Source organism: Agelaius phoeniceus, chromosome 2 (genome assembly GCF_051311805.1).
Source record: "Agelaius phoeniceus isolate bAgePho1 chromosome 2, bAgePho1.hap1, whole genome shotgun sequence".
Classification (NCBI taxonomy): domain Eukaryota; kingdom Metazoa; phylum Chordata; class Aves; order Passeriformes; family Icteridae; genus Agelaius; species Agelaius phoeniceus.
In genome coordinates, this window is record NC_135266.1 from 97,700,238 (window position 1) to 97,710,347 (window position 10,110).

At 37.3% G+C, this 10,110-nt stretch overlaps 1 protein-coding gene across 6 annotated transcripts in view; it reads left to right on the top strand.

Moving 5' to 3' along the window:
* LTN1 (listerin E3 ubiquitin protein ligase 1) overlaps nt 1-7,794 on the top strand; it is a 31,663-nt gene extending 23,869 nt beyond the window's left edge. For 4 of the 6 annotated variants that reach the window (XM_054652263.2, XM_054652303.2, XM_054652288.2 and 1 more), the window contains 8 exons: nt 142-379; nt 1,181-1,255; nt 2,091-2,277; nt 2,714-2,885; nt 4,169-4,389; nt 4,879-5,073; nt 5,715-5,882; nt 6,745-7,794. In XM_054652263.2, the coding sequence (XP_054508238.2) occupies nt 142-379; nt 1,181-1,255; nt 2,091-2,277; nt 2,714-2,885; nt 4,169-4,389; nt 4,879-5,073; nt 5,715-5,882; nt 6,745-6,807 (1,319 nt within the window). In that variant the 3' untranslated portion in view covers nt 6,808-7,794. Of the gene's footprint in view, nt 1-141; nt 380-1,180; nt 1,256-2,090; nt 2,278-2,713; nt 2,886-3,699; nt 3,865-4,168; nt 4,390-4,878; nt 5,074-5,714; nt 5,883-6,744 lie in introns of those variants that run through there. The other 2 variants (XM_054652297.2, XR_008535877.2) reach the window with 2 other exon arrangements.
* The last annotated feature ends 2,316 nt before the right edge of the window (nt 7,795-10,110 follow it).

Consider the following 10,110-nt stretch of genomic DNA (forward strand, 5'->3'; position numbering starts at 1 on the left):
TTAGTAAAGTGATTGCATATAACATAGAGATTGTTAAGATTAGATGGAACCTGTCAAGTGCAATCTTGAGTTGTTTCCAGCAGAACTTATTTATGGTATCATCCATACATTCTGCATCACAGCTTGTCTTCTTTTAAACAGGAGAAACCAAAAATGCATCAGAAGGCTCTTTTCAGAACTCTGTATTATCATCTTTGGGTGAAGCTCTAACTTACATCTCAAAGGACCAGTTCTTAAACCATAAGCTGCCACCGAAGTTTGTTGCAGGCCAGAAGACAAATCTTCCAGATAAACTCCAGACTCTACTGAACACACTCTGTCCGTTATTGCTTTTCCGGGCTCGACCTGTACAGGTTTCTGTCTACCATATGCTGCATAAGTAAGAAGCAACAAATTTTTCACTCTCATTGCCTCTCAACCCTCCTGCCCCTTTTTTAAAAATAATGTGCTATAGGATATGCACTTGTAGCAAAATAATATTCCATTATGGGAGAAAATCCTCAACTGGGCAATTTATGTTCTTTTTTGGAGGACACTATATAAAACTGTGAATGCTAAAGTTAATTGTATTAGCAGACTTAAGAAAGGTATTTATTTTTAGCCCTTATTTTAGCACTCATGGAATCCTAAAATGCAAACTGAAATATTCCAGGTTTTATCTGGGCCTGACACTACCATTAAATAGTATGACATTTTTATTTTCATTAATTTAGATAAGAAAGTAAATACAGATAGGTAGTACTGCTGTGAACTCCTTGGATATTTCTAATTCTCAGAGAGACAATACAGAATTTGTAAAATATGTGCATTTGGCTCCCCAAAATGCAGATTGCAAGGCAGATGGCTTAAGCCAGCCACCATTATCTTTCACTTATATTAGGCATAAAGTTGCAATAGCTTTATTCTGATAGAGAATTTTATTTTAGCATGGCTCAGGAAAAGTAAGAGGTCTGGAAAGAGAAGTGAGCGAGGATACATGCTTGTTGGCTGTTGCTCTTGACCAAAGATGGTGGCATGTTTCTGAAAGATTCTGTGTTGTTTTTAAGGAATAACTGCCATTATTTTATTGTCTGTCAGAATGTTGATGTTGATAAGCAAAGAACTATGCATCACATATATTAAAATAGTTTATTAAAATTATTTTAAAATTAAACCTGATTTCCTTTCCATATTTATATAGATTAATGCCTGAATTGCCTAAATTTGATGATGAAGATCTCAAGTCCTATGGTGATGAAGAGGAGGAATTGGCATTGTGTGTATTATTTCCCTCACTTTCTATAGGACTGTCTTCCATATTTTTAAAATGTGTTAAAAGATTGAAATTTGCAGCAGAGTAGCTTTCAGCTAGGAGATGTTAAAAAATTGCATAGCTATGACAATAAGGTTATAAATATTTAGAATATTAAATATTTTGGTCCTTTGCACTAAAACTGGAGACAGTATTTGCAGTTGTTTTTAGGTGCAGTTACTGGACTAAATGCTGTATATATGCTTTATATTAAGAAATCTTGGCAAATTTTTATTTGTATTCAGTATGTATCTGCACAGGTAATTTCAGTTACCTGAAACAGAACAAAATTAACTCTGTGTTTTATACAGCTTGAATCCCATGAATTCTCTGGTTTGAAGAGGGAATGTGGTAACTGGTTAAAACTCCTTTTTAACCTCAGCCCAATGATTAATACCTTTCCTAACTGCAGAGATGCAAAAGGCTTTTCAACCCAGAGCCAGCAGTGATTAGGAGATCATTGTTCAGTTGCTCATTTGTTGGTTTGACTCCAGAGAAGGCAAGCAAAGTGGCTATCCATGATGTAGGTTAAATCAGATCAGCCATAGACCACTCCCAGATGAAGTGATCAGCATTCAGTTTAAATTTGTCTTCTAAGAAGGTAAAACCACCAACTCTCCCATTCAGGGAAAAAGAAGAAATTTTTAAAAGAGTAAATTTTCCTGTAATAAAAGGCTTATTTTATGTTGTGCGTGCATGGCTTTACTTTCATGACTTTTTAGGAAGGCTATGAACTTAAATTCAGTTCATGCTATGTTCAAGATTTGAGTTTACTATTCCAGATAATATTTTTCCACAGATCACCTCCAGCAGCTCTTATGTCCATCCTGGCCACTCAAGAACTCTTGCTAGAAAACATCCTGGAATGCATTCCGGTTGGAGAATTTGCAGTTATTCAACCCCTGAGTGATGAGTTCTGCCTTGTTCTAGGATATCTTCTCACTTGGAAGTTGACATTAGCTTTCTTTAAAGCAGCTTCTTCTCAGGTATATTTTCAGAGTCCTTTTAACTGAATTTCTTAACGTACTTTTTTAGTTTCAGTCTCGATTTCATCCAGCCATTTTCTTTTAATTATGTAACTTCTTATCCCTTGTTTCTGTGAAATTAGTGAAAATTCTGAAAGCAGCAACAGACTTAGATTTCTGCACCGCTGTATTTGAGGATGGCAAAATTAGAGCAATGAAGAACTAAGATTCATGAAAAGATGACTCTTTCTTGCATTTTCAAACAAGCTTGGTACATATTACATATATAATCTTCTAATCATTCGCAATGGTGCAGAGAACTAAACTTGTCTTCTAAACACTACTTCTGAATCACAATGTTGCTGTTCCTCCCTGCAAGGACGTATTTGTATTATTTACAGTGTAAGCTGTATTTACCATGTTTTGGTTTTTTTGTGAATTTTTTTAATGCTACCAGCTACGTGTTCTCTACTCACAATACCTTAGAAGAACTAAAAGCTTGAATAAACTGCTTTATCACTTGTTCAGGCTTATGCCTGAAAACCCTGTCTTTTCTGGGCCAACTTCAGAAGTTCCAAATAAGGACACAAAAACCTTCTTTACTGAAGAGCTTCGTTTAGATGTCAAAGGTTAGTAAAAACTGTATTTGTGCATTCGAGAGAGTTGTTATATTTGAATAAGCTTTTTTTCTTAAAAATACTTTTTTAGAAAGTCTTACCTATAAAACAAATACACAGAGAGACAAATACATACATATGTTTAATAATCTTTTGTTAACTCTCCCCATTTGAAACTTAAACAAAGTTGACATGTTTATCAGAGAAACCAAGAAAAACATAAGTCAGGAATAATACATTGCTACTTTTGAATCATGAACGTAACAATTCCAAAACACTAGAAATGTGTGATCTATTCTGGAACCATTGCTTCTAGAGAAAATTTTTAATATTAAATAAAATTTCCATATTTTCTTGTATTTTAATATATAAATTCAAAATATTAAAAACCATTTTAATATATATTTTTAAATGTTTGAGATGTTAAATTGTGTGTTGTTTTAATCATGTTGTTCAAAAGACCCAGTTAATCAGTGATGATGAGAGAAGATATGCTGCCTTTTTAGCTGAGAAACATGAAAAAGGGAATTAGATTTTTAAGTCCCTTAATTTAATTTTTTTAATGTACCTACATAGATTTAAGCAAGGAAATGGAGTTTCCATTTCTAATTTTTCTCTTGGACATCACTGTATGCTGCAGAACAATTTATCTGGATGACAGTAAGAAAGAATTACTAACATGACATCCCAAGGGAAAGTCTTCCCTTAACTCATCATAGAATCATTAAGACCTCTGGGATCATCCAAGTTCACCCTTTGAACACCACCATGTCCCCTAAACCATATCACAAAGTGCTCTGTCTGTGTGTTTTTTGAACACCTCCAGGGATGGTGACTCCACCACTTCCTTGGGCAGCCTGTTCCAATGTTTATCCACTCCTTCAGCAAAGAATTATTTCCTAATATCCAACCTGAACCTCTGTTGGTGGAACTTGACATGCTTGCAAAGCTCAGCTGTCCTCCAAACACCTTATTGTTTGTTCGCTCCAAAGTGAGTGTTTTGTGATTTCTACAATATAAAATTATTTTTGATTCCTGGTGTCCACTTGGAGTTCAGTTTCTAAATGAAAAGGTGAATTCTGAGGTGTGGAGTATCAGGCTAAGGAACAAAAAACCAGCCTGGTGAAGAAGGGCTGAGTCAAACAGGCCCTTAGAATAGCAATAATAGGAACATGTACATGAAATTCCAAGTACCACAATTATATTTGAATCAGAAATTTGTATGTGGTGTGGAGGCACCAACTTCCATGACTAATGTATTAAGAGTATTTCAACACCTTTTCTTTCCCTCCCAGGGACAGGGATGCTGTCATCCCAGATCCCACACTTGGCCTGCTCTGTGTACCATATAACTCTGAAAGATCTGCCAGCCATGGTGAGGCTGTGGTGGAATAGCTGTGAGAAGCGTGTCTTCAATGTTGTGGATAAATTCACAAGCAAATATGTCAGCAGTGTGCTCTCCTCCCAGGAAATAGCTTCTGTTCAGACTAGCACACAGTTATTTAATGGCATGACAGTAAGACTTTTTGTCCTTTCTTTTTATTTACTTGAGTTTTTTGCAAACATTTCAGGAAATTTTACTTCTCAGACCAGACTGTGGTTCTGTTTTATATGATTGCAATTTTGTTGTTCTAAATGACTGATTAAACATAATTTTGCTTGGTATCAATAAATTAAATTGATGTTTATTAATATTCTGCTTGGAAAAAACATGAAAGACTGGATTTTAGGATGTTGAAGAATTTGAGGAAGTGGAAGGTACTGCTATCAATATACTACTTTTTATTTATTAAAAGATGTAATCAATCAGTAGAATGAAAACTGGCTGGTAATTCCTTTTTAGTTTACTGAGATATGAGTAGATTTTTGTTTTCTTTGAAAAAAGTGTTTACCTGATCTAAGAAAATAATTTAATATGCATAGGAATGTGTTTATATATATATATATATATACAAAGACTAGAGATGCTGAATGGCATTTTTTAATACGTGTATTTTTTTCAAAGGTAAAAGCTCGGTCTGCAGCACGAGAAGTCATTGCAACCTATTCTGTTGATGATATCTTTATTGAACTAATAATACAGCTTCCATCAAATTATCCACTGGGATCCATAACAGTTGAGAGTGGAAAGAGGGTTGGTGTAGCTGTACAGCAGTGGCGCAATTGGATGCTACAGTTAAGCACATATCTTACACATCAGGTGAATTTCAATATAGTTCTTAGTTTTGAAAATTTAATAAGTCCTTACAGCAGAAAAACATTCCTAGTAATGCAGTATTGTATAGATCTGTGTAATAGATCTCATTAGATTGCAAACCTTTGTAGAATTGCGTCATTCTTACCACCTGCTTTTCTCCAGATACATAAACAGAGGTAAAATGATCAGCCTATTGTTAAATCCAGAGCCCAAGTTGAAAATTTAGATCTCTTAAGATATGGCCCAGTGTTTGTCCTGTGTGTCAGTACCATCTCAACTATAATTTGAAAAAAACCACAAACAAACAAATGACTACAACAAAAAATCAAAACCAAAAACCCCATCCATGGAATTCTCTAAAAGACTGATGGTTGCTGAAATGGCATAATCTGTGGTTAGACCAAAACAAAGCAGTGATTGAAAATTTCAAAATCTGTTTTTAAGTGCTCCTGAATACACTCTTCCTGCACTGTTGAATACTCACTTTTCTGTAGATCAGAGTATTATAAATTATGCAATGTATGTATTGCATGTAGTTTCAGATTATAAATCCTTCAGGCCTTGTTTCCTTTATGTTTTTATGACTACAACAGGAATAGTTCAAAGGAGTTCTACAGTATTAATAGCTCTTTTCCCTCTTTTAGAATGGAAGTATTATGGAAGGCTTATCTTTGTGGAAAAATAATGTGGATAAACGTTTTGAAGGCGTTGAAGATTGCATGATCTGTTTTTCAGTCATTCATGGTTCAAACTATTCTCTTCCCAAAAAAGCTTGCAGAACGTGCAAGAAGAAGTTTCATTCAGCTTGCTTGGTAAGTACCTGGAGTAAATCTTTTTAAATAGGCAAAATACCCTAGAATCATAGAGCAGGGTCAGAAGGAGCTTAACGCTCATCTGTTCCATCCTCCTGCCATGGGCAGGGACACATTCTGCTAGAGCAGGTTGTCCAAGCCCCATCCAGCCTGGCTATCCATATAGTTTAAACCAGAAACTTCTACTGTATTACCAACAATTTTCCACTTTGTCATTGGAGTATCTGGGATTAACAGCACTCATAAGTTATTTCTGTGAATTTTGTACTAAGATGTAAGGGCAGGTAATGAAAGAAGAGCTGCTACACAGTGTATGTCTAATAGGTGTATATACAAATACATATGTATGTATACACATGCATATATGTGTGAGTGAAAAGGGTTTTTTTACTGTTTCTTGGTTTTTTTTTTAAAGTATAGGTAATGTTTTGATAGTTACTTTCACAGAATCACAAAATTAACTATGTTAGAAAAGACATTTCTATGTCTTTTCTATGTTAGAAAAGACATTTGAGATCAAGTCCAGCCTATGATCTAACACCACCTTGTCAGCTGGACTATGACACTAAGTGCCACATCCAGTGTTTTCTTAAACATCTCTGGAGATGTTTAAGAAAAGACTGGATGTGGCACTTAGTGTCATAGTTTAGTCATAGGGACAGTGACTCCACCACCTCCCTGGACAGCCCAATCCAATGCCCAGTCACTACTTCTGTGAAGAACTTCTTCCTATTGTCCAGTCTAAACCTGCCCTGGTGCAGCTTAACACAGATCCTTGGCAATAATGGTTATTGATAATGTACTAGTGTTTCTGTACTCAGCTTGCCTTCATATATTAAACAGACGTATTTCTCTTTTTCAGTACAAATGGTTCTCATCCAGCAACAAATCCACATGTCCACTCTGTCGAGAGACATTCTTGTGAAACAAAATGTTCTTCTTTCTGTGAGCCAAATAAGAAATAAAGAGCAGGCAATAAACTGTAGAAGTTAACTATTTGGAAATAATGTCAGTTACTTTAAATTCTTCACTAGTGGAATATGACACACTTACCTCTGGACTGGCTTTTGTAAATTTGAAGATTCTTCTTTGATATAAAGAAATATATAACAATAATTTATTTTAATTGGTATATTTTTAAGATATATTAAAAATTTCAGAAATAATGTGGAGTTATGTCTGAAAAGTGGTGTTTAAGCCACAGCATAGTTCATTAAAAACTCTTATTTTAGGCATATTCTAACATAGTGTTATGTAATTAACCCAGGTGATACCTCTTAATATAACAGCTGAATATAACATAGGTTACCACCTAAAGATTTGATTTTTGATTATAATGCATTCATAATAGTCCCTTTTTTTGGGGAAAAAAGAATGCTGTTGCTGTTAGACATTAAGGCATGAAACTGGTGATAATCTTTTAAAGCGTAAAATTTAAACATAGCCTCTTCTAATAAAGTGAACTTTCACCTTTCAAAGTTTCTTTTTGCCAAAACTCCCCAACCGTCCAGTAGCCTAAAATCACGAAAACCCAGAAACCCCACTAAGGAGAGAGACCATAATCGTTCCTGCATCACAGTGACACCATCTATTTATTGCTGATTGGCTTTTAAAGAGAAGGCAGATGCACTGATCAGTTCTTGTGCATCTTCTTCTTCATGAGCTGGCAAATTAGCTATCACTGAATGTCTACTGTACTTCCACTGTCCTAGAATAATAAGGACTCTTAAGTGAGCATCCAGATGTATCAGAATTTAATAGCCTTCAACTATACATTTTTTCATGCCTTTTTTTTTTTAACAGTGGTAGCATACTAGTATATTCCAACTTGAATGGTATTTGTGGTGGGTTTCTTTGAAAAGTCAATAAAAGTGGGGAATAAATAAATAAATAAATAAATTTTGTCAATATCTGTAGTCTCTGGTTTGCTATCTCTTCCTGTATGTGATAAACTTTTAGAAATTAATCGTATAGATTTTCAGATGCTGAGTTTGTAGCATGGTCAATTGGCTGTACCTCAACAACTATTATTTTAGATTTTTAGCTGTTGATAACTGAAGTCTGTATTTTTAACTGGGCTGCTAGAGGAGCAGCTAGAGGAGCAGCCTTGACCTTTTGTTTTGAGTAGGTGAGAATGGAAAGGATTTAAAGCTGGTATTGAGAAGGTCTAACTGAAAAGACAGAGTAGGGAACAAGCTGTATTGTTTCATAGTTACTGATGCTAAAACTCCATCATTGCCTCTGTTTCATCACTTCGGTTATTCTAAATTACTTCTTTGCAAGGTCATTTACTGATCTGAAGGCAGATGCCTTAATACTTTTTCATGGATGAGTACTCTTCATCTAGATTACTCCATGGTAGTATTCTCCTTGTAAAATGGGATAAAAGGGAGTACAATCATAACCACAGTGCTGCCCAGAGATTTCAGGGCAGTAATAGCCTGCCTTGAATCATGGAATTGTTAAGGTTGGAAAAGACATTTAAGATCCTCAAGTCCAATCATGAACCTAGCACCGCCTCCATGTTCACTATTAAACAGTGTCCTCAGGTGCTGTATCTACATGGGTTTTGAACACTTCCAGGTATAGTGACTCGGCCACTTCCCTGAGAAGCCTGTTCCAAAGCTTGACAACCCTTTTTTCCTAATATCTAATAATATCTAATAATATCTAATATCTAATATCTAAACCTCCCCCAGTGCCATTGAAAACCTGAGGCTGTTCTATTTTGTCCTGTCCCTTGTCCCCTGTGAGCAGAGCCTGATCCCCACCTGGCTCCACTCTCCTGTCAAGGAGTTGTGGGGAGTGAGGAAGTCCCCCCTGAGCCTTCTTTTCTCCCACCTCCCTCAGCTACTCCTGGTGCTCCAGACCCTTCTCCAGCCTCTGTTCCCTTCTCTGGATATGCTCCAGCACTTCAATGTCCTTATAGTGAGAGACCCCAGGATTGGACGTGCTTCATGTGAGAGACAACTGCTCACTTTGAAAATTTAAAAAGGTTTATTAAACCTTAACAAAAATACAACAAAGGACTACATAAGGAAAAAGCTGCAGTGCTGGGAACTGCCCCTCGTGCATACTATAGGGCCAGTTCATCTTCAAGATGGATGGTCAGTCTTTTATACCCCTGGGGGTTGCATCAGCCAGCCCTGGCCCCTCCCAAAGTCTTTCAGTCAGCTCTTCTTTGCCCTGCAGTGGAGACTGCTTTCTTGTAACCTGATTAGAGGTCAGGTGTCGCCATGCCACACCCCCTAAGCAACAAGCTTATCCATTCCTAACTGCCCCATACGAGGGGCACATTTGCATGCCTTCTTTGTACCTGCCCTAGACAACCCTGGCTGTCTGATGGTCACAATACAGGGGGGAAAGGGAACTGGGGACAGCAGAGGACATCTAAACTACAATAACATAACTATACATCACTAAAGCTTTAATTAATATTCACAACACAACAGTTATCTTTTAATTGTGAGAGCAAATCATCTCATTATCCATCTATAACACTTCAGCAGTGCCCAGCACAGAGGGACAGTCACTGTGCTGGTCCTGCTGGACACACCATTGCTGATACAGGCCAGGTACCTTTGATCTTCTTGCTTGCCTTGCACACTTGGCTCATGTGCAGCTGCTCTTGACCAGCACCCCCAGGGCCTTTCCTGACTGGCAGCTCTCCAGCCCCTCTGCCCCAGCCTCAAGCTCTGCTCGGGGTTGTGAGGACCCAAGCGCATCACTCGGCACAGAAAGACCCTTGCTTCACCTTTCTATTCAGAAGGACACCATTTCCTTCTGACAGAAACAAACTTTCTAATTGTGCCTTGGACCTGTAAAAGTGCCTGATAACTACATCAAAAGGAGCACTACTGATTCAGAGCATTTAAACCCAGCATAGCTACAGAGAGGAGAAATTACAGACTGGAAGTTTTAATGGTTGTCTGAAAGCTGAAGTACAGGATTTCTACTTCAGTGCCAGTTCTACATAGTACATCTTTGTGAGAGTCTGTCTGAAATATCCCTCATCTGCCTCATGATCGTCATTTGGGGACCACTGAAGAAGAGACCGCCCCCCCCCCCCCCCCCCCCCCGCCCCATCTTAAATCTCTGGTTCTGTAGGAGAAAGTTACACATGCCAAGGGCCCCAAGACCTGAGCATAGTGGTGTTTGCTGTACACTACGCTGAGCCCAATGAAAGAAGAAGGGGACGCCGCGCCCTTTTTGCAACAATAGCTTCGGA